A 24,911-nucleotide genomic window follows, 5' to 3' on the forward strand; every position below is an offset into this window, starting at 1 on the left:
CTACAATCGATCGACTTCAAGCAAAATCTCAATTGAATTGTTTAACTTGAATTGGGTTGAACCTACCAAAGACCATCCAACTTTATATATAGTATCAACATGACCATTCAATTTGATTTTGTTTAGCCATAACACCCAATTTTATATTTGGTGTCACCATGGTCACCCAATCTTATTTTGTTTTATCACGACTGCTCAATTTCATATAATGTTTTACCGTTGTCATCTAATATCATATAACATTTTACAATGGCCATCCAATTTTTTTAATCATTTTCACTATTTTTAAAATATGTAAAAATGTTAACTTTGTATTATATATTAAAAAATAAATTTAAAAATATAATTTTTTTAAAATAAGTTTTATTTTATTTTTCTAAATAACTTATTTTAAAATAATTTTTTTTATTTTTTAAAGGAACTTTTTTTTTAAATAACTTTTTATTTTATATTATTTGTCTGAGTAACTTCTTTTTTACAAAATAAGTTTTTATTTTATTTTTAAAATAAGTTTTTATTTTTTTAAGTAACATTTTTTAAATAAGTTTTTATTTTTTAAAATAATTTTTTATTTTCAATTTTAATTTCCATATATAATGCAAAGTTACCATTTTACCGCTTTAAAATTAGTGAAAATGATTTAAAAAAAAAAAAAGGTTGGATGGTCATGGTGAAACGTTATATGAAGGTGAGTGACTATGATGAAATAAAATCAAATTGGATTGCCATAGTGACACTAAATATAAAATTAAAGCACATTACTTGGTTGACAGTCATATCGATCGTGATAGCACCACATAATGGTTGTGATACACTAGTAGAAGCGTAAATGACAAAATAAAGGCTGAAACTTTAAGGAAATAGAATATTTGAACTTATGATAATGGCCCTTTCAGCAACTTCACCTCCAGGGTCAAGATGATACACTTTTGTTAAAGTGGTTGTTAGCTCCATTAAAGAAGTCAATGATTTTTCTTATTTTTCCTTCGATGCTGGTAGATGAATTCCAAGGTCAAAGCCATTGATTATGGTGTAGGTGAAAAGTACGTGTGCACACAGTACAAGATTATGGACCCGTTTGGCATAGCTTATACTTCATGTAGAAGAGTTTTTGGAAAAAATTATTTTAAATTTTTATTTGAAAGTTAATTTTTAAAAGCAATTAGACCAAAAGCTCTTCTAATTATTTGAAGCACTTTCATAAAATTAGTTAAATATGTCCAAAATTAGCTTTTAGATCTCAAAAGTTTATTTTGACTTTTCAAAAGTTATACTAATAGGCCCTATAATTATTTAAAAATATATAATGATTGTCTGTTTTATATATATTCAAGAAATCCGTAAACTAATGTAGTCGTTGAATATTACTATACATAGGGGCAAGAACTCATATCAAGTAGACCTGAAAACGAAGATGGTTGTGGTTACTGGAGACATTGTTCCTCTTCAAGTATTAGAGAATATTTCCAGAGTCAAAGCTGCGGAACTCTGGAACACTCCATCCTCGTCTCCTCTCGCAATGACCTAATTGTATTTCGCGTTGCTATGAAATATTTGCCATGTGAATTCATTAATACTTTATTTACTTCAGTTCTCACCAATTCTTGTTGCTTCTGAATTGGTACTAGTTGGCAACCAACTCTCAAACCTTGTAACTAATGACGTACATCAAAAGAGATGTCTTGGCAACGAGTCTCTGAAAGTTAAGTCAATTAATATGGTGAAAACTATAAGAAAAAAGTAAAAGTCGAAAGTTACTTAGGAGAGCTCTCTTAATGCTCATACTTGTTTTAGTATGGTGCATATTCTTCTCCAAATAAAGAGCTCGTGGTCATCACATCTTACAAGTCTCTACATCCTCAAGAATGCCCATGATCGCAAATAGACTCAACACCTAACTACAAAATACTATAGAATCATAGAATTTCTTAACTTTCGTCAATGATTAGATCCAATAATTGAAGGTCAACAAAGGAAGATTTCGTTGCTCGACCACTCTATATGATATGACCTAGCAATATATCTTGTCAATTCATCTCAACATTTGAATATCAACCTGGCCTCCCTATCGTCCACAAATATTAAGGGTATATGATATTCAAAAGTATTTGGACAACACTTAGGGATGTCAAACGGGTCGAGCCGCTCGGCGGCTCGGCTCGTGAAAGGAGGTTAGTGGGCGGTTCGGGCTCATAAAATCACAAGCCCGAGCACGAGCCGAGCGGGCCATGCCGAGAGGTGAGCCGAGCGAGAAGGCGAGCCCACGAGCGGCTCGCCATAACGAGCCACAAGCCGGGCTCGTAGCTCGTCCTAATGACCAAAACGGTCACTTTTTAAAAAAAGTGACCATTTTGCTCACTTTTTAGTCACTAAATTTTTTTCAGTGATCGTTTTGGTCACTAAAATTTTTTTATTTTTTTTCTCCCCCCTTTCTTCTACTATAAATATCTCCCTTCTCCCAAATTTTTTTTCATATCTTGCTACTACAAGTCTACAACCCTCTCAACTCTTTTTTATTATATTAATTATCGAGTTTTTTATTTTTACTCTCTTGTGCAGTTGAAAGTTGTGCTGCAAAATATACAATATCATTTCAATTTTTACAGTTTATTAGTTACAATTTCAATTCATCCAATTCTCACAATCTCACTACATTTATATTCATCTAATTAAGATTTCATCATAAACAATCAAATAAATGGATCAACGCTCATTTGTTGAGAGATTGTTCGATACAGGATGTGAGCCACTGCCACATCATGGAGAATCGCCTACGACGTCGCAAAGTCAATTTTCAAATGAATTTTCCGGTCTAAATGACATATCGATACCTGAAGATGTTCACATTCACGGTCAGGGAAGCCACAATCCAATTGATGTTCACATTCACGGTCAGGGAAGCCACAATCCAATTGATTTGGATGATATTAACGTTCTCGAAGCGAAACATGAAGATGAAGATGCTGAATTAAATATCCCAGATACGAGGGAAAAGCGAAAGGCCAAAAAACAATCAAAATGTTGGGATTACTGTAAATTGGTTTCAACGGGAAAAATCGTCGATAGTATTGCAGAATCTAAAGCAGTATGTAAATACTGCCAACAAAGATTTGTATAGCAAAAAGGAATTGGTACCACCCATCTCAGCCGTCGCTACAAAGCATGTGCAGCCAGACATGGACTTCTTCCAACTGGTCAAACACAATTGCAATTTGACAGTCCAGGCGCCGGTTCTACAACTTCACCCCTATCCATATGGGTGTATTCGGAGGACAATACTCGAATCAGAATGGTGAAATTTGTTGCCACCACTGAGTTGCCTCTGGCTATTACAGACAACCAACACTTCGTCTCGTTCGTGAAAGAATATCTACAACTGAGGTACGTCAGGGTAAGTCGAAACACTCTTCGTGCTGATATAATAAATTATTTCAATAATTCAAAACAACAATTGATTATGGATTTGCAATAATATGGAGGTGTTATATCTTTAACTTCTGATATATGGGAAGGGGTTAATAAAAGAGCATATATAGCTGCAACTGTACACTATATAGATCCACTTTGGTGCATGCATAAGAAAATTATTGCTTTTAGAATTATTGAGTTTCCTTACAATGCTAATAATATATATAATGCTATTATCAGTATTGTTAGAGAATATCATTGCGAGACTAAAATTCGATCTTTTACTTTTGATAATGCTAGTGTTAATAAGGTAGTCGTCGATAAATTGTGTAGGACACTTCAATCTGATTTTGGTGGGTATTTATTTCATATTCGTTGTGTGTGTCATATCTTGAATTTAATTGTGCAAGATAGTTTAAAACATATAAAGGATGAACTTCAAAGGATTAGAAATGCATTAGTATATATTACGATTTCTCCTAATAGAAAACAAGTATTTGAAGATTTTTGTGCCGAACTAGGGGTGACAACTGCTAAAATATTTGTTAGCGACGTGAGTCATAGATGGAACTCTACATACTTGTTATTAAAATCATGTGAAGGTTTCGAAAATTTAATAACTGACTTTTATAATAATAGACATGTTAGAAGTGATGACGATGGTATGTTAAATGAATCTGATTGGATTTTAGCTTTAAAAGTTAAACGATTTTTGACATCTTTTTATGAGACCACAAAGATTTTATCCAGCGTTTATTATCCCACGAGCTGTATAGTATTTGAACGCCTTTATATAATTGCAAGAACATTTCATAAATATAAAAATGATCCTGCTTTTAGTGAAATTTTAATTGATATGTAATTAAAGTTTAGAAAATATTGGAAAGAACTGCCTATATTATTTCATTTAGCATGCGCAATGAACCCCCGATATAATATTTCGGGAACTAAATACGTAATTGATCAAATCAATAAAGTTTTAATACTTGATACACCTATCACTTATAAGAATTTAGAGCGAACATTATGTGGAATGTATGATTTATATGCGGAAAGAATGGGTGCGAATGTTAGTCGGGTACCCTCTGCTGCACCTACTCCTTCTGCTGAAATTGAAGAAGATGCTGCGGAAATAATGAATTTATTTCAAGGTATTAATACATTTAAATATGATACAACTGCAATGTGTTCATCTAGTGCCATGTTGTCTACATTTGCATCTCATCAAATATTGATCGAAACTCAAAATGCGATGCCTGCCGAATTAATTGATTACTTCAATCATAATATGTCAACAGATAGAACAATTAAAAAAAGTTCAGAAGAAGTAATTGAATTTTGGCGAAAGTATGAAAGATGTTGGCCAATTGTTTCTACAATTGCGAAAAATCTGTTGACACCTCCTGTTAGCATTGTTGCTTCGGAGCCTGCTTTTAGTACATGTAAAAAGATTTTGACCGATGTCAGGAGCCGACTGAAAGAAAATGTATTGGAAGCGTTAATTTGCATGAAGGATTGACAGGATGCTCATTTTCAATTACAAGATAAATACGCTGAAATTGTATGTCGTCAAGTTAGTGATATTTGATTTAATTATATTAATCAAAATTTCATTATTTTTTAATCGTTAAATTTAATTTTCTTTAAAAAATTATACACGTTACAACAAGTTATTTGTGTACAATTTTTAACTCCGCCTACTTAAAATTGATGTAGCCGGTCCCAAGCCCGGATAAAGAAGGAGGGTTTACATTTTATTAACTTTAAAAAAATCAAAAAAAATATTTTTTGTAAATGTATTTCAAAATATAATTCGTCTTCATTATATAAATATTTTATACTTTATAAAAAATATTACAATATGAATCATATGATACAACTAAAAAAAATAAAAAATTGTTTTTATTAAATTATTTTTATTTTTAAACACTTTTTATATGGTCAAGAAATCATAGTTTTTTAACACTTTTTTTTTATTTTTAACACTTTTACGCTTTAAAAAAAAAAAAGACGAGCCCACGAGCCCAAGCTCGACTTGGCCCACGAGCTCGTGGGCCGAGCCGAGCTCGTGGGATTAAGCCGGCTCGGCCCATTGCCACCTCTAACAACACTAATGTTGTCAAATCATTTTTCAAGGGAAACCAGATGAAGCTCTTAATACCATAATACTTGTAATATGTTACATAAAACTCTCTGGTAACTATGAACTAACTTAATATCAGTAAATAGATTGAAATAAATCTGTGTCGAAAATTTGAGGAAATTATACTACACTCTATACCTCTAAAAAGGAGATGGAAGTCGACACATCGTCTAAGGTACAAAAACTAGCCTAATTTTCTTCCGCAACTTCTACCAGCCTTCCACAAATATATTTCTTGGTTATGGTTACTTGTTTTGGAGGTGCTGCATTCTCAGATTGAAATTTCAACCCGTTTGGTAGTTTTTGTGCCAACCCATTGATGCCATTTGGTTTAGGATCATCGGCAATCTGTTTTATGAAGTTAGAGTGCTTCATCATGCTGTTCAACTGAGGAAAATCACTAGAAAGTTTAAGGTATTTTCCCCCTATTTTGAGTAAATCCTTGTCGTAATCTTGGAAAACATCAAGCTCGACATCCCGAGCTTCAATATCGCTTGACCATGAGCTTTGATCTCCATTTACTTTTCTTGGATCAACATGACTCGGACTTTTGATTTCTGCACTTATATCCTCTTCAAAATGGGGTACTAATTTGGACGGAGCCTGAAAATTACTGTCATATTGGTTGGAGACTAGATCTCCTTGCCTTATGGATTCAATGGACTGAATTGCTTCAGCAATAAGCATTCTGGTTTCAACCAGGGAAGCCCGAGCAAGAGGGCTATTCTTTGCAGTAATTTCAAGGGCCGCTGCAGCCTTCTCAGCTTCAGCAATCAATAACCTGCAAATTGTTTTATCACACAGGATTCTCTGTTAATTTCCAGATTCACCGTCATGACAAATTTCACATGCTCCAGTTTGATAAAAAGCAAGCAGATTTTTTGGTTAACAACAAAGAAGCCAGAGAGTTCAAACTTTCACAAGATCACTATCATTTAGCATAAGAGCATGGGAATAAAAAAGGCAACTTGAGTGGATTCCTCATCCTTTTCTTTTACTGCTTTGATTTATGATCTCCTTATTTCCTTCACAGATCCCTAGATTAACTGGAAGTAATATACACTAAACTACTAACACATGACAAAAGTAACGTGAGTGTTGATCTAAAGGTGAAACAAATATATTAAACAGCAAATTACTTTGCTCTAGCAACAGAAACCAGATAGTTCAAACTTTCACAAGATCACTATCATATAGCATAAGAGCATGGGAATAAAAAAGGCAACTTGAGTGGATTCCTTTTCCTTTTCTTTTACTGTTTTGATTTATGATCTCCTTATTTCCTTCATAGATCCCTAGATTAACTGGAAGTAATATACACTAAACTACTAACACATGACAAAAGTAATGTGAGTGTTGATCTAAAGGTGAAACAAATTTATTAAACAGCAACTTACTTTGCTCTAGCAACGGCTTCAATTTTTTTGTTTTCAGCAGCAGCTCTCTGTGTTCTGATATTCTTTAACATCTCCAACTTCGAACTTGCCAATGGATCCTTGTACAAAGGTGAATTATTTCTCTTCAATCTATTTCGTAAAATTTCACTCTTATTCACAGGCGTCAAAAGATTATCTTTCTCATTAACCTTCTTTTTAGGGGGACTTCTTTTCCTGGTCTGACTACCTTCGCTTGGTTTTCTACGTGGCTTTCTTTCAACGCCAACTGGTATCCCATAAAATTTAGCCAGGGCAGAGCAAACCCGATTACGGTATGCCTGGTAGTACCAACAAAACAGAAAAAGAATGCATAGATAAGAAAAAGATAGAACTACTTATAAAATTGCGTGAAATATGTAAGACGATTCAAATCAATGATGAAATCATGGAAACCAAGCTAAATTAAATATGTCTTCAAACTGAACACTAATTGGAGATAGGTAGCACTTGCTATATACACAGATCCTTTTTAAATATCAATATAAGATTTCGTTTTGAGAAGAATTTTTAAACAGTTTAATTTATAAAGAGATGGATAGGTATGAGCGGTAGATAAGTGGATAGTAAATGCATTGAAAAGTGAGATTGAAAATGAAGTTTGACCAGTTATAAATGATTTATAAATTAGCAAAACAGAGGCTAAGATGTCATTTTAACCACAATCCAAACAATAGGAAAGTAAAATTTGAAATGAAAATAGCTCTTACTGGATCTGTCCATTTGGCAGAGATGGCCTCTGAAATCTTCCTCCTCTGCTCAGCAGACTTGGGTGCTCTCTTGCTTCCCTTTGGCCTTGACATCCTTTTCCTCTGTTCAACACTCTGCAACCACTCCAGCTCAAGCTGTTCATTCAAAACCTTATATGAATCCCACTGCAATTCTTCCTCACCAAGAACACCCCTTCTGGCAGTATCAGCAATTAAATTCAGCCACTCATAGTAGCAGGTCTCCTGTAAGATCAACTTCTCACGGCGTTTTTCCCACCCTAGTCTGACACCAACACCAATTCTCATCCTTGTTTCTTCACTGTATATTCAGCAAGAAGAAATGTAGTGTAACCATGCAGAAACTGTAATTGAAGATCAAAATGTCCATTCTTCTGGCAAACTCAAATAGACCACAACCACAAGTAGCCAATGGGCTTAAAAAATCCATAGTATAATGTCATGAAACTTAAATGAAAACTGAAAAGTTTCAATAATCGATCAAAAGTATCAACAAACCATTGACAAAGAGATGATTAAATTTTAATAAGATTTAATGTAGTTCAGCAGATGGCGAGTAACAACATGTCAAAAGCCAAGTCGACCAAAACTTTTAGCTACCTCCAATAAATGGATCAGCATACAGCTAGTCAACCTGAACAAGGTACTTCTATAATAATGAATCTATTATTGTTGCATCTGAAGTCAATCATAAATATAACAGTTGAGATAAGCAAACCCAGAAATGATCCCAAATGAAAATATATGACATTGCAAAACACACCTTTGAGCATGCCCCAGGTTAGCTAACTTCATTTTGACCTGTGTACACTAAACTTGTCAATGGAAATTACAATCTCAAAACAATTAGAGTTAGATAACAAGCAGACATTGCTATGGGAACGTAACGAAATTAAGATATACTGGTGTTAGCTCATGATCAGAACTTGAATTATTCAAGATATCATAAGATTTAGGTGAGAATGACGTTGAAGGAGAAAAAGATCACTTTATCACACACTACAACCCAGAAAAACATGGATACACACATAGGGGGAATGAATGGAGTGATTTCAAGAACACTGATGAGGCAACTCACAAATATGCAAATAATGGTATAATAGTGACTTCATGTTAAAGCAGTACAAAAAGCTTTTTAATCCCGGAGGTGCAGCTGAGAGCTTTAAGTCTAAACAAAGTTATTCAGCAAACTATAACTTCTATCCTGCGACACAGGACTTGATGTCACAATACCCTGACCTTCATCATTTAAAATCTTAATCATCCAGATATTTTCGAATTTGTTTTGTTATTGCGTAAAACTAGTTTCTTACATGACATCACCTTAGGATCCTGCATTGCAAGCCTGGTTCTCTCTCTGATCCGCTTTCGGGTTTCTGCATGTATTCAACGCTCTTGCAATTATTCAAGCTCTACCATAACATACTTGAAACATTTCAAAATTTCTGGTATTAACTTACCTGGACTGTGTTTCTTGCCTTTGTTCCAAGGTGTGTTCCCTTTATTTGCTTTGGAGATCCTCATCCGCCTCAACTTCTCTCTTTCGTCCACTTCAGTTGGGTTCTCACTTGAAGATTGCGGTTCATCCATGGCGGAATTAGAGCTTCTTGACTCAATATCCGTCCCCCAAGTGGTCTGATACTCTTTCACATGTTCCCTTTTCCGTATTACACAGGCGGATTCAAGGGTAGCAACTGACTTTATCATCAATCCACCCCGCCATACTCCAACACTCTCCGAGTTAAATTTTTTAACTTTTTCCCCAATACAGAATGATTTCCAAGAAAATGAAACTGCCAATCTCCTCTCATTTCCATTTACAAATTTATTACGTAACTGAATCTGAGACTTAACAGCTAATATATTGTTATGAAAACAAGAATAAGGGTGTGCAGTAGCAATATCTGCAAGATAATTTAGAACGAAAATTTCAGATTCATTGACAATTACTCCACTTCATATTTTCAGAGTTCAAATCAGGTATCAAAAACTTATACTGAGTAACTGATACATAAAAGAATCTAAAATGCCACACCCACATAGCCCGTTCAAAAAAGCTAAATTTATGAACTACCAGTAGAATACAAATAAAGTAAATAGTTTCCTTACCCAACATAGGCATGGGGAGGTCATCCAAGCACACAGTAGAGTAGTGTTCAGATTAAAATACTGATTGTTGCGTTGGGTAGAGATTCCATCCACCCACTGTAACTAATATATTAATACTGTAATTGTTGTTGCAATTTGCGTTTAGAGTGAAGAAATTAAGCGCAACGGGAGAGGAGATATGGAAGAACACCGTGAGAGGTAGAGGAAGAGATAAAGCCACAATTTAGCGGTGTTCGTTCTGTCCAAATGCTCACAGCCGCTGGTCTGGATAATGATACGATAAAACTTCTTACCATACGGTAAGTTTCATATACTGTTAATTACTACACTTTCAGTAAAATTTTAACATCTTTAATTTCAAATTTCAATCGTAAATTCATAATCAATTTTTTTTTTTTTTCAAACTAAATGACTTTTATCGATGAACCCTTACTTGTAGCGAAAGAATACTATAATTACATAAGATTTGCAAAACACCATTCATATCATAGTAAGCCAAATTACTTGTAATCTAGAACAACATTGGAAGATTTAAAGATAAACTGTGAGGAGAAAAATCACGAAAATTAGGACTGCTCAGTTTATCCATACACAAAGCTCCTCTAGCCGATGATGGGATTGTGATAGAGTCCATCCAAATATGTGAAACACAAGACGCTCCCAATTTCGATAGGATATCAGCTACCGAGTTACCCTCTCGATATATGTGTTGGATTCTACAAGAGATTATAGATAGCAGGTATTGTATCTCTTCCCAGTAATCTTCTAGATATCAAATACCACAAACCTTCCTCCTTAATCAATTAACGATAATCAATGAATCTATCTTCACTTCAAGACGATTAATCCCCATCCTTTTAGCATGTCGAAGTCCATATAATAATGCCAATAGCTCAGCTCCATTATTAGTACCCTCACCAAGTTCCTCAGCAAAGGCTATGACAATATCACCTCTTTCATTCCGAATAATACCTCCAGCACCACAAATTCCAGGATTGGCCAAGCAGCACCCGTCAGTATTGAGTTTGTGCCACCCTTCCAGTGGTCGTTGCCATCTCACTACTTTAAATTTTTTCCGCTTTATTGGCTTGTCCGGGATATTAAGCTCCCTCGACATACATTCATCTCTTCTGTTAAATGTTCTCGCTTTTTTTATTTTTAGCCCCACCCAAAGGATCCAAACTTTAATTTTCCTCCAAGTGGCTTCTATAGATTCCCTCTTGTCCTCCATCTTGGCTGAACATCGTCACAACCATAAATGTCAGCAAATAATACTAGGAGTAATGCCCACAAGAGTACCTTTATGTGGTGTTTGTTTTGCTCTTCGGAACCAGGCTTCAACGCGCTCCCTCCACCCTCGAGTCTCTATATATTGAATTTCCAATAAGGTTGAAGCTTTTTGTCAAATTTGTTGGGCAACGTCACCCAAGGCCAATACGTGATCCAGATCTTCATGTCCCCCTTGATAGCAACACATTTTCTTTATAAATTTACCAATCGCATCATCCCAACGCTATTTCATGTCTTTAGTGGTTTAGTTGAACTAAATTGAGAGGGTGTTTGATAGAGATTTTGAGAATTGATTTTTTGATCGCTAGAATTAAAATTGGGTCTTATTTGTGAGAGACGAATTTAAAAATGACGGCTGGAATAGTAAAATAATGATAAAAAATTTAATTTTAATTGACTTAAAATCCCCATCAAACACCCCTTGAATCTCTATGATTTAATTAAAACAAATTAAAGTTCAAGATTAACTTGACCCCCTCTAGAGTTTCTCGAAAAAGCTATTTCAGCAAGTCGGATGGTTAATGACTATTTACTCTTGAAGTTATGACAATAATTATTATTTTTTACCCTTTTATGTCCATTTTCCAATATGGGGAAATTTGCATGGCTCAGCTTCCTTCGAATATTGAATTGAGTATGATCTTCCTTCAAATATTGAATAGAGTTTTTCCATATTTTGACGGGAGAATGAGACATTCCTGTAATGATTCTCAATATATAAAGTTACCCTTTCACCATATTTAAGATATGAACAAAAACTCTTGTATTACTGTAACACCCCTTTTGCATCAAATATATCCATTAACCATCACTTTTTCCCAAAAAAAAAAAAAAATACAATAATTTCTCATCACTCTATTTTTTTTATGTTCTTGTAGTATCTCCAGCTGAATGGAACTTCGCTCTTTTATTCATTATGGACCTTTATTTCCATATATCTCCACGTAAATCACTCGTAAGAAAATAAAGACGATTGTCGAAATGCTAAGTCATCAAAGAATGTGTACGTGTTTTTTCTTTTAAATTGAGTGATACACAATAACAAGAAAAATGTTTCTAAGCATGATGTTTCTTAAGAAAAGCACGATGTTGCATGTCTAGAAATTCAACATCAAAACTAATGGCAACATAGGTCATCATGCAAATGTTGTTCCTCGTATGATATTTTTGGATGGAAAAGGTAACTGAGTGACCAAACTAAAACAATATTTAAAATGTGTGTGATCTAAAATGAAATTAAAAGAAATTTTTGAACCTCAAGTATTACACAAAAATTGCACTTACTTATTCCAATTCATATACAACTCGAGAATTCTAAGAGAGAGAGATTGTACAAAAACTTTATGGGTAACATCATTTAATATCTTTATGAGGAGATTTTCCATGGGAATAGCAGCCTGGTTGAAATAATCTCGAATTCTCATTGTAAGGAAAAACCAAATGGAACTGCCTCCTAAAATAAAATAAAAAATTTTGAAAAATAGGAAAAAGAAATATATTCAATTCCCAACTAGTAGGTTCAAATTTACAAGTAAACAGAATTTACTCGGTAGAGGTAACACCTTCTGCGCTCTCTTCGCATAAATCTGTCTGTGACTTACTAGGAATGATTGTAGGAGGTGACCATTGATCGGGAACCATCAGAAAATATGTAGTCATTGCTTTCCTGAACCTCTTCTTGTATTGCTTTGGCGAAACTACGGTTGGGGAAGCATTCTTCAGGCCACCAAGTATGCCTGTCGTCTTCACCCAAGTCTCGAGGTGCTTGTCCCAAGTGTACTGTCTCATGAAGTCAATAATCCCAACAACAAGCTCTTGCTTCTCTTCATCAACCCCAACTAGAAGTGAGTAATCCATTACATCTATAGACTGCAAGATCACAATTGGCTTAATTAGCATAAATGAGGTGGTTTCGTGGATGGTTTGGAGTTATAATCAGGTTTTTTTCTGTATATAGTAGACTGGTTAATATCATAGGATTCTGCTCCTCTTACATTCTAAAGCAAATGTTGATTACTGGTATGCACACAAGGTTTTATAATAATTAATTAAAAGAACAATAATAGACATGAGCAAAGAGCAATCTGGGAAATGCACCATACAGCATGCAGTGCAGACGAGGGACAGATAGGCAGATACATTTTGCCTTGCATACCTTAAAAAGTTTCCAAAATTCAATTTCAATCCATCAGCATTTTGAAAAGCAGGTTCTATTGTAGTGGTAATGAAAAAGAATGAAGGATATGAATCTTTACTTTAGATCAGTTCAACGCCAACTTTCATGTCGGTGCTTTAATGTGTGTATTTCAAGAAACAAGTGCTGAGTTTTTCAAATAATAAGCAGAGAAGATGTAAACTTACTGCGAGAAAAGCAGTATCATTCCAGACAGCTCTCTCCAACAATCTCTTGGCTTTATTCCCAACAAAAATAGGAGAAGTAGGCATAGCTTCAATCAAGTTCTGATCCAGCAAAACCTTGTTACTTCCACTAGAATCAGGATTGTACCGAGACCTGGAAGATCCTTTTAGATCATATAGCCGTGTAAGATTTCTACCAAACAGAAGATTCTCCATAACCAACACATCCATTTTTGATTCCTTTCCTCCTTTGAGATGTTTTGATGTAACCTTCTCAACATACAAAAGGTCATGTTGGTATTTCACAGTAATCATAATGCCCAAGAAAATAAAAATAAGAAATAAGAAAATAAAAGAAAAGAAAGAAAAAAAAGAAATCTCGATCTAGTTTTAAAGTAATTAAACTGCCTTCATAAAAACAGATATATATTGGTAAAAGAATGAATGTACAGGAGAATTCCGTTCTCATTTGCAATATACCAAACTAGAATTCAAATATATAACCAGAGTTGTTGTAGAAGCTACTTTATGCATGATGCCAAAAGTTAGGTCCCGATCAGGACCGGCATTCCAGCAATCTCATTCAGCTGAAATCTTATAGAGTTACTGCCCTAATGCAGAGGTATGTACCATTCTACCAGCACACCTGACTGCTTAATAACCATTTTGAATTCAAAATATTGAAGTTAAACAAGAAGGCAATCTGTTTCTTGGGCCATCATCGAGCACTCCAACATTTGAGTAGTTAGTTACATCTGTATGTAGTATTTAAGCAGTGCATTTCAGTAGAAGGTATCTTTAATACATTATAGTGTTTTACGAGTTAAGAAGATGAAAAATGTGTTACTTGATCTGGAGGAAAGTGTGTCAGCTATTAAATTCAAGTCCCATATGTATAAAAGGAAATTAATTGCGAGAATAAGAAATTATGAACTAAACAAATAAGCTAATTCAGATTCAACTATTCAGAAATACCTGATATATCCCAAGGATCTTTGCCAGGCATGTTGGGCTACCTGAGCCAATTGATTCGGAAAGATACTTAAAATATCCAGGAGCAAACTTGATGAATGATTCCAGCTCAGTCTTTGTCACTTGCTTAATGATGAATCGATCATCCAAGGTTTTTGCAAAAAAGACATTGCTCTTGCCACCTTGGGCTCCCCATTTCTTACAACGACTAAGTGATCTGACGAAATCCATCTCGGATGGACAACATATCCTCCTCAAGGCTTCAAAACGTTTTGCAGAGTAACAAGTAACTGTATATTTTACCTTCCCAGTGGGTCCATCATCTACAAAAGAAAACATTGAGTCTGCAGTGTCCTTTGGTCTCTCAAGCTCATCAGACAGCTGCACAAGATATGCAGGTGACACGAGTGCATAAGATATAATACTTGTGGGCTCATCATCATAGACTGGAACGACAGTGTCATTAACCCCTACAGGCAGAAGCAACTTGGCTCCACCCTGGAATTCCGATTCCCGAAATGATGATATGTACACTGGATTATATTCACGGAGTGTATCCAGTTTCTGATCAGTCCCCAAAAAAATGTTTAATGACTTGTAGATACTTATAAAAGACACTCCCAACCAGCTCACTGTATCTTCCATAATATCAGAGCCTTTAGTAGGCAATATGAAAGGCAGTTGAGACACCTTAGACACGCTCAGATTATCCCCATGGTCTTCCACGTCCAACTCTTCTGCCACTCCAGCAGTGTTTGAAGAATGTGCTTCAAATAGTTCAGGTAAGTTATTATTCATAGGTACTCCAACACCTGGGTGATTTTCACCGGTCCACGCTGCATCAAGAGTGTCTGATAAACAAATAGGGAACTGTCCATCAGAGAGGGTTCTACGAACAGCAACATTAGATTCCAGGAGATCTAATTCATCAAAGGACTTTGTCCCGATAGGAAGCGTTGATGGATTTACATATCCATAATTGGAGTCAATACCCACATCAATTCTTCGATGAACTACTTCAGGATGGCTGTTGTACCTATTGCTTAACCCTTGATCATGGTTTTTGCCAGGATTTGCATCTGCAGGAACAGAATCAGGACTGCCTCTCTTAATAGGGATGATTGTATCAAAAATGCTCTCATTGACACCAATGGATTTCTCAATAGGTTCTGAATTGCTGACATCCAAATCATCCTGTTCATCCTTCTCATTTAAACTGGCTGCATATATCAGGCGATGGTCCCACACATAAGACTGGAAGACTAGTTGTCTTTGTAGTCGATTGATCTCAAAAATATCAATGATTGGTTGGCCCTTTTTTGCCTCCCTGTTCAAAATTTTCTGAAGGGTTTCCTGCCAAATTATTGAACTTCCATCAGCATCCACATGATAAAATGTAGAGGTTCTTGCTTAATTTTTCCAATTTAACGTTGTGATGCATATTAATTAATACAAAACTTCTATCAGAATTCTAGTAATGTATATCTACTAGGAGTCTATATTGCAAAGGATCAAATTCAAAAGTATACTTCTTGATGATCAAGTAGTGTTGTTTTCCAGCAACGCAGGCTAATAGAGCGAATGAGAAGATAGTTTTTTTTCCTTCATAATTTGTGTTTCCCTACTATGGGGTTCTCAAATAGGGAGGCTGCTAAAAACAATATGATAACTCCACCTTCGTCTTAGACTGGCATGTGGTTTTATTAACCGCGCAAAAATGGGAAGAAATTCTTGTTTTCACCAAACCATGTGAAAAATATGGGTTTGACTAAGAGCAGTAAATAGGTTTACCCACCCAAAGTAAGGCAACATTCTCCATCTACATGCATATCAAAGGGAATCTAAAGCAAGTATAATTAGTGGTAACAGATATAGAAAATAAAACTAAATATTCAAAATTAAGCCCAGACCTCGAATTCTGCCTTTTCTTTCTGCAATATCCCTTCTAAATCTGTTATCTGGCGTCTTGATTCAGGTAATTTCATGCCAATATTGAGCGAACCAAAGCCAGATTTTTTTTCTGCCAAAATAGAGAGAGCATTGAGCACTTCAGAGAACAAAAGTTTAGCCCGTCCTGCTACCTGTTAGAATTTAAAAGGTTAGATTAAATAAATGCAGTGAAGTTTGATGTACGAAAATAAAAAAATATTCATTTCACCTTATGCAGTTCATTTTGCATCCACTCCCGACCTTCATAGTTAAAATCAAGTTTAGGGGGAGGAAGGTATACAGAGTGAACATCAATTGATGCATAACGAAAGCAAGCAATCATTTGGCCAAATCTGCAAGTTACATAATTATCATTAAGCCAGGCAAAATGTAAACCTGGAAGAAATGTACTCCCTATTCCAATGCAACTTTCTTCCAAGAAAAAAAAAAATAACCAAAAGAGCATTTTCTTTAAGGTTTAGGAAATAGGATATACAGAGGAAGATAACAGGATGGCACAGTTGAACACTGCATGCCATATATCGGCGGATATGAATATTTGTCCATCAGTAATGGAAATTAAATTAGTAGGAATATAAGCCGAAACATCTCCCACTTGAGTTTCAACTATTTGTATCAAGTTATATGTGGTCTGAGTGAGCCTTGCTGGAATAAAGAGCTTATATGCATTTATGACATTCTTAAGATTCTGACATATTGTATAAAGGATACTGTGCAAGAGATCATACCCATAAAAACGAAGACAGTCTCGATGTAAAGAATGGCCACAGCTTGCCACTCTACTAGCAGCCGCATGGTTTGAAAAACTTAGCTCTAAAAACTTTCCAAAAGACAATCCCCAAGCAGCATCAGACATAATAACCCTTCGAGTTGCTGGAGGGAAGCCATTACTTCGTGGACACCGCAGGCACCTATGCCACATCCAAATCTTTCCTTCTGTTTTACCAGGTAAAAGAATTTCTGACACTCTCTTAACTGAGATCGTAAGGGTGCCTTGTCGATGAGTAAAACACTGGACATGAGCTTCAGAGGGCATCTCACATGAACGACACCTAGAACTCTGTCATAGAAGTTAGACCACTCTTGGTTTAATACAAGTTTATAGGGTTCATAATATTAGAACAAAGTTTGTATGTGGTTGGGAGAGAGAGGGGGAGAGTACCTCATCAAATAAATGATCCCGAAGAAACCGGCCCAATGGCTTGTCAAAATTTCCATAGTATTTGATCCGGAAAAGATGGGATCGTTCACAGACAGTTCCTTTCCAGACACATCGCGATGATAGGGAAACCAAGATGCTTTGATGGTCAGAAGGGGATGGAGGAAACTCATCTTTTAACATTGCTTGTTCTTCAAGAATGTGTTTTCCATCAAGTTGCAAAGCTGATGGATTTGAACTAGGGTTTGTATCGCAATCATTTTGCATGTTGTTGATGTTTGAATCACCCAAATTATCAGCTACGTGATGATCTTTTTTGGCATCCAATATGCTGTCTGCTTCAGAAGTTTCTCCCCCTGAAGTCTTTCTCAAATCTACGACAAATTCTTTTCCTGATGCATGAAATGAAGAGGGCTCAGTGAAGGAAGGATTCTGAATGCCTTGCACAAAAGATGCGACGAGGGGTTTGGTGTGCTGAGAGCTCATCACAGGAGGAAGAAGGTTATTCGTCTGTACAATTTGAATTTCATGTGTAGAAACACTTGAGAACTTGACTAAATCTGAATCAGGGACACTTTTCGACCTCTGAGGTTCGCCAACAGTTTGAGGTCCCAGACTATTTTCATTAGCAGGGACTGCAAAACCAGGTATCATTGAGATGGACCTGTGAATGGCTGATGACTTGTCTGGAAGTGCAACTGTTATTGGAGAGTTTAATGGAAATTCTGGCAGAGAGGCACCCTCATCAGCAAGAAAAGATGTCTCTAAAGCTAAGTGATACGCTGCAAATACTCCATATTGTACAACATGTTTCACTTTCTTCAACTCATCCCCACTGGCACCTCGAAGTAATATCTGAAACAATCAATACGATGATAGCATTTTAGAAAAATGATGCTTATTGGCTGCCTTCACAAGTAATGAGGTATTTAATGAGATAGGTAACACGTTTCCCTCAATGTATGTGACACTTAACAAGTACCCCAAGAAAACAATTTGTTTGTAAAAATAAAGAAACATTATCAATCAAAGTTCACAACAAGAATGCTCAGAAGATTATAGAATTGTCCATATCAGTCTAAAAATTAGAGATATATTTGCTGTAGTTTTAATTCAAGAGGATGATTAAGATAGCTGACTTTTACAGACCATATCTAATCATATGAATTTCAATTATCTAATATTAGTATCATTATTCTTTTTCATGTCACTGGTTGGGAAAGACTTACAGTGCAACCCAATGGCTTTGGACAACCCTCAAAATACATCAGTGTCTTCACCAGCTTCTTTCCACCTTGCCCAGCTGTGCCATGCTCTTCTGAAAACCTCTCAACATGGAACATGTCACAATATCCCAATTTCAGTGAGGATAGACTGTCTATAGACGGAACTATTTGACCACCTGTGCAGCGCGCTATACGCTCCAAAAGTGGCCTTTTGATATTTAGAACAAGTGATATGTCTTTTGCAAGAAGGTACTCTTGAGCATATCGTGAAACAGATTTCTCTACCAAAAGAATATCAGGATTGTGAACATCTATCTTAGCAACAGCCATCTTAAGATGATCCATTTCCTGAAAAGATGTAGATCCAAAAGTTCCAGATGTAAAGAATTACATTTAAACATTACAAGGTGCCAACGACCTTAAAGTTTCTGTACCCACTAAAATCATTAAAAAAAAGAGAGAGAGAGAAATCAATGATCTCAACCTGCTGCAACAGTGTATCAAAACTCGAAAGGGCATTAGAAACCCGCTGGTACTCAAGAGCCCCTCCAAGGATCAGTAAACGAGGTTTCTCTATTTTTGATGTCATCCGCCGATGCGCCACATTCTTCTTGCAAACAACTCCTTTGACCACCATACTTTCCAATGGAAAAAAGATCTTCATAAGAACAAATTTATAAATGGACACCAAAAAAAAAAATGGAGAATTTCGGATCAGGATGTTATGTCACCACCAGTAAAAACGAAAAATAGAAGTGAATTTAATTGTTCTGCTTGAGTTCATTGAATAGATCAAGGTACAAATGAAGTTCACATAACTCAGGATGAACCCTAGTGAGTTTATCGATAAATATCGAACTTAACTTTTAAAATAATATGATTCTCTAACGCAAACTGAATTTATTGGGAAATATAGCTATATATTAATCAAACACTGATACAATCTACCATCCACAATCTATTCTAAAATAACAGCAAGGCTGCATAAAAAAGATACCAATATTATTTGTTGTTCAATTGTCCTTCCATATCAAGAAGCACATTTTTCACTTCAGTTGCTACTTTTTACGCAGGATTGAAGGAGATTAAGGACAAGCGAAAGAGGAGCCTCATTTCCTTGTATAGTAGGAAGGAAGGGAAGAGGAGGATGGGGGTTAGTCAGCAGATGAAAACAAAAAGGTTCAGCACCCCAAATAAAATAAAACCACCAAAATAGCAACTAAATTGATATCTCCCCATTCCCTTTTCCTCCAATTTTCCTCTTACATAACTAAGAAATGTTCGGTATAATTGCTCTTTTTTAATATTCATAAATGGATACGTCTGTGAAAAGATATTTTTTTGGCTGAGTTGAATAACAATGATACTTCTTAAATTCAGATTTTTTACCCATTATGAGAGCTCTGCTAAATTTGGCTAGCTTTTCAAATGGATACAACTTTACTAGTTCAAATAATCACAACCTTTTTAATTCATATTAGCAGTACCGCATCACAATTTTCCTTGGAATTAATGTTCTAAATCTGTCGCAGCAAATTATGAAAATATTCACTACACCAAATTTTTAAAATATAAAAGGGTCAATACAGCTTTTATCTGCAACAAAATTTGGCTATGGGGAGAGGTCATGGGATTTAAAAATGATCAGTCTTTATTATTTTACTTTTGCAATAATAGATACATCATTGATAAAGTGGATGGAGAATGATGAACAATGTAAATAAAGCTTTGTGAGTGTAGCTTTTTCAATTTCTTGGGGACAAAATCAAAAGGGGAAAAAGGTTTAGAACTTCTTCCATTAATCTTAGACACTACTGACCATGACCTTCGCTCTCCAGAACTCTAATTTATAATTTCTGCTTCATTATAGCTACTTAGAACTCATGATATTATACCGTCTAAAAATAACACACACCGCAGACTATTATCATGCAGTTCTTGTGTGAGGTCAGCATAAATTAAATGAAAGGTGTATGATCTTTAATGAACCATTGACCTAGAACCTAAAGTAAACACACCTAAAATTGTTCATATTATGGTCACAATTCTGAGCTAGTACATATAACTTGTGACAAAACTCTTTTTCTCTGAGAACCACCATGATAAGTTTCAAGCATCCTTAACTATTTCTTTGAACATATGCACAAATATGACTCTTTTCTTGACCAACTCAACATACATATAGCCTTCATAATTGATCTTCAATGAATAAATCCAAATTGGATCTCTAAAAATTGCTTGAGGTCACAGTCTATGGTCAATCAGTCTCCCCCAACCTTTCATTATACAAATGACTGGTAAGAACACGATTAATCGGCAGAAATATGAATATCTCCTTTAATTTCTATTCATTAGAAAAAAAAAAAAAAAACCTCTTCTTCCATTGGTTCAGTTTTCCTTGTTTAATATAAATGTAATTAGGCTTTTAGCCAAAGACTATAAAACATGATCACCTTATCTCATGCCCTTTCTAATGTCCACTTCTTCAAATGATGGTGATTTGCACAATGGCAATAATTTTCTTAGTTTCAAACAGATATAAATCAAAAAATTCCAAGAAGGCAACCTATGGATTTGTGTAACATTATTCGTCAATAAATTAGATAAGACATTTGACAAAATATTCAGATAAGAAGCCCTCTCTTAGAAAGCCAGTGATTTTTAATTAGTATTAAGAAGTATTGAAGTTATACCAACCATGACATATGTCCATAGGGTCAATAATATTTTTTTCAAGAGAAACCACCTAATAACTTTTTAACATAAATACCTAGCCTCACCAAAAAAATATACTAATGCACATGAGAGCAAAGCAAGAGTGAGAAGTAACTTTTCAACAATACCAGATTCCCTTTTTTAATTATGAAATTCATATAACAAGTGAACCAATATAACTTTGAAAGAGAAATAGTTTGCAAAGAAGGCCGGCTTGTGCAGACACTTCTAATCTTTCGTGTCATTAAATTTATTGTGAGTTAGAAGAGCACAGTAGCATATTCAGAATACATAAAAGTAATTACCTGTCACTGCGACGCCCAGAAGCTAAACGTTTTACCTTTACATACCCTCCGGGGTCCATTTGCCCACCCTTGCTTGTATCAGGTTTTAATAATGTAGCAGCCTCCCATGACAATGATGTTATTATATCTAACCAAGACTCTTTGTCATTATCCCCTCCTGAAAGAAGGTTCTCCACCTGCAAAAGCTGAGATACTAAAGCCCTGAAATGGCCATCAACCACATTTTTCATAGCCTTCTTGTGTTCCTCGTTCGATTTATCCCTGCTCCTATATTCCCCACTCCCGAAGCTGCTTGAATTACGAAAATATCCCCATTCCCCAGTGGGGTCCTCATCATCTTCATCATCGCACAGAAGTTGTTCCCTTTCATCTTCCTCATCTTCTGGTTCAGGAGGGAGCCAGAAATCTCCACTGTTCTCAAAATCCATGTGTTCAGCATCATCTTTAGTCGTGCATAAAGAAGCTCCTTCAAATTCATCATCAATATCATGTTCGACTTCTTTTTCCGCAATCTGCTGGACTTCTTTGGAAGCCTGAGATTCAGAACTATTTTGTAACAAAGTGATGCTCATACTTTCTGAATCAACGACGCCAGCAGGATCCACTTTGCGCGATTCGTAGTCATTTTCAATATCATCAAACTCAACCGGACCATAGTAGTCATTAACTTGGGAAAAATGCCTTCTTTCGGAATCTAACTGATAAACTCCAAACTCTTCTTCATAACCATCACTTCTGATTGAATAATGTTCAAAGCTATTGAAGTCAAATAAGTTAACGACGCATAAAGTTAATCTACCGGATAGTAATTGAAATGCTCCAGAAGATTATAATAGTAGCATTTACTTAATCAGGTACAGAAGCAGTTAGGACATAGATGGAACATAATTCCTAATTTGAGACAATGCACAATCAATACATCATTCAGAGGAGCACATTGCACAAGTGTCTATTAGCAGTTATTTGGCTAGAAATAACTTGAGCAGCTGAACTTCATTGCCTTATTGTGATCTAAGCAAAGAAGGTATGGAAAAGGTACGCTAGCAACTACTCCAATCACATGGCAGGCTCAATAAGCAAGTAAAATCTCATATGAACTAATGATTGTTGGTGTAAATATTATGTGCAGCATATAGAAGATACAGCAGAAAGCAGAGGGAGGAAACTGGAAAACAATATCTTACAGTAAACATAGATTCTATGTTAAAATGTTTTCTTGAACACGAGTTGGGGTGTTGGACATTATATGCCAGATATCAAATTAACAAAATGTCAATCCAAAAAAACAAAAATATCCTCATTTAGTGATAAAAAAAATCATGTGTAAAGCGCTTATTCAAAATGCACCTGACGTCACCACCCTAAGAAACTAGCTGGAAAGGACTTGTAGAAATACTCGTAGGCACATGTTAACTATCAATGTTCAATATTTTATGCAATCTACCATTTTGAGCATGGATTAAAGCTTTAACACTATGCTACTTACTACAAGTAGTCAAAAGTGAAATATACAAGTGCAGAAAGAAGAACCTGTTTGTGCAAAATTCAAATTGTTCAGGAGACTGATCCCTATCTATTGTGTCTACAGGATTCTCGTTGCTACTTGCTGCTGCAACACTTTGATTTTCTGTAGTCTTTTCCATTACCGCTGCTGATTGACGTGGGCTCAGTCCAGTAGATTGTGGCAATGATGCAAATGTAACGTTACTACTATCAAAGGTTCCACTAGACCCGGTGCTGATAAAACTAGTAGCTGAAGGAGAAGTAATACTAAGGTCCATGGTGGCAACATGTATCCCATTATCAACTGTCTCCGTCAATCCATGTTCCCATTGCTTAAAACAGAAATTGCAGACCCTAATCTTATCACAGTCTTCTCGTGGTGTCTTTGAGTCACTAGGTGATGTGGGGATCCAGTTTGAAGTGCACCTGGCGCAGAAAACTCGGCCGCAAAGTCGACAGTGGTGCCTACGGTTAAACAAGGTGAACTGTGAATCACATTCATAGCATACTCTACAACTCTGATCGGGCATCCAAAAATCCCTGGACACGTTAACTGGCTTGGACCGTCCAGGGATCCACGATTTCAGTAAACCCACTATATCAGAAAATGTCCCATCTGAGGCATCCATTGACTTGGTGCCCCTTTCCCTATCATTGTGATGTTCTCATCCGTTTACTACTCTCACATCCAATCCCCTGAAGAACCAAACGGAAAAATCACAAAAGTCCAATCCAAATTATAGCCAAAGCCACAAATTCTTGATGAATTCCTCAAGAATTCCCAAATTTCCAAAAAAAGTGCAATTAAAATTCTGTCAATAATACCCTAAGTCAATGAGTACAGGAGTAAACCAGGAGAATAATACCCTATGGAAGAATGGTTGACAACCAAGGGCTTAATTGTATCCTTCCATCAAAAGATTGATAGAAAAATAAGAAATTTGCTGTTAATGGTGACCCATATCCCAAGCGCACTGTTGGATTGAGAATCCTTATTTGTAGATCTGTGCGTGATTTGATTTGGGTTGATTTCGACTCCAACTGGAAATCAAAACCAAATTAGTCAGTTTAGGTGAATTTCAACCCAAATCAAATTCACTTTAACTCTTAAACCAAACTAAACCAATCCAAATCGGTTTTGTATGGGTCGATTTGGACTTTTAGTTCACATTGATTTTTTTAAAAAAAAAAATTGACCAAATTTGGTCAGTTAGATTACAAGATTAAGTGCTTGTTCGGTATTAATTTTGAGAATCGATTTTTTGACCTTGAAGAGAAAGGTGGGGGCCACATGTGAATGAAGAATTCAAAAAGTAAGGCTGAAATAGTGAAATAACTGTCAAAAGATCAATTTTTTAGGTGAAAATTCGCTCCCAAACGGGCTATAAAAATAACTAAATAACTTTATATTATAAAAATTATTGACTAACAAATAAAAGTAGGTTACTGCAAATAGATCAACAATAAACTTAAGAATCTCGTTGTCTTTTTATATATATGTGCCCTAACTGTCTCGGTAGGGAAAAAATACTAAGTATAACATAATGAGCTTTTGAAATAAAATTTTTGGTACTTATTACTTCCGTCAACATCATAGATTGAAGGGAATCGT

The 24,911-nt window shown here is 35.5% G+C and overlaps 2 protein-coding genes across 3 annotated transcripts; both read right to left on the reverse strand.

Moving 5' to 3' along the window:
* Positions 1-5,554: 5,554 nt before the first annotated feature.
* Positions 5,555-10,084, reverse strand: LOC111366718. The gene is made up of 7 exons (XM_022987423.1): positions 9,822-10,084; positions 9,173-9,616; positions 9,036-9,088; positions 8,476-8,513; positions 7,695-8,013; positions 6,949-7,265; positions 5,555-6,332 (listed from the first exon to the last, which is right to left on the reverse strand). Exons 1-7 carry the CDS (start codon positions 9,832-9,834, stop codon positions 5,741-5,743), a joined length of 1,776 nt encoding a protein of 591 aa, XP_022843191.1. The 5' UTR covers positions 9,835-10,084; the 3' UTR covers positions 5,555-5,740.
* Positions 10,085-12,347: 2,263 nt separating this feature from the next.
* On the reverse strand, positions 12,348-24,264 carry LOC111366725 (1-phosphatidylinositol-3-phosphate 5-kinase FAB1B-like). Of its 2 annotated transcripts, none has more exons than XM_022987432.1 (11): positions 23,327-24,264; positions 21,797-22,531; positions 19,261-19,414; positions 18,780-19,124; positions 17,554-18,405; positions 17,120-17,451; positions 16,600-16,723; positions 16,352-16,522; positions 14,445-15,794; positions 13,473-13,739; positions 12,348-12,980 (listed from the first exon to the last, which is right to left on the reverse strand). In XM_022987432.1, exons 1-11 carry the CDS (start codon positions 23,926-23,928, stop codon positions 12,654-12,656), a joined length of 5,259 nt encoding a protein of 1,752 aa, XP_022843200.1. In that variant the 5' UTR covers positions 23,929-24,264; the 3' UTR covers positions 12,348-12,653. The 2 variants fall into 2 exon arrangements, with proteins under 2 accessions (XP_022843200.1, XP_022843196.1); XM_022987428.1 differs by having other exon boundaries at positions 21,797-22,552.
* Positions 24,265-24,911: the final 647 nt, after the last annotated feature.

The sequence above is a fragment of the Olea europaea genome, chromosome 2 (assembly GCF_002742605.1).
Source record: "Olea europaea var. sylvestris chromosome 2, O_europaea_v1, whole genome shotgun sequence".
Classification (NCBI taxonomy): Eukaryota; Viridiplantae; Streptophyta; class Magnoliopsida; order Lamiales; family Oleaceae; genus Olea; species Olea europaea.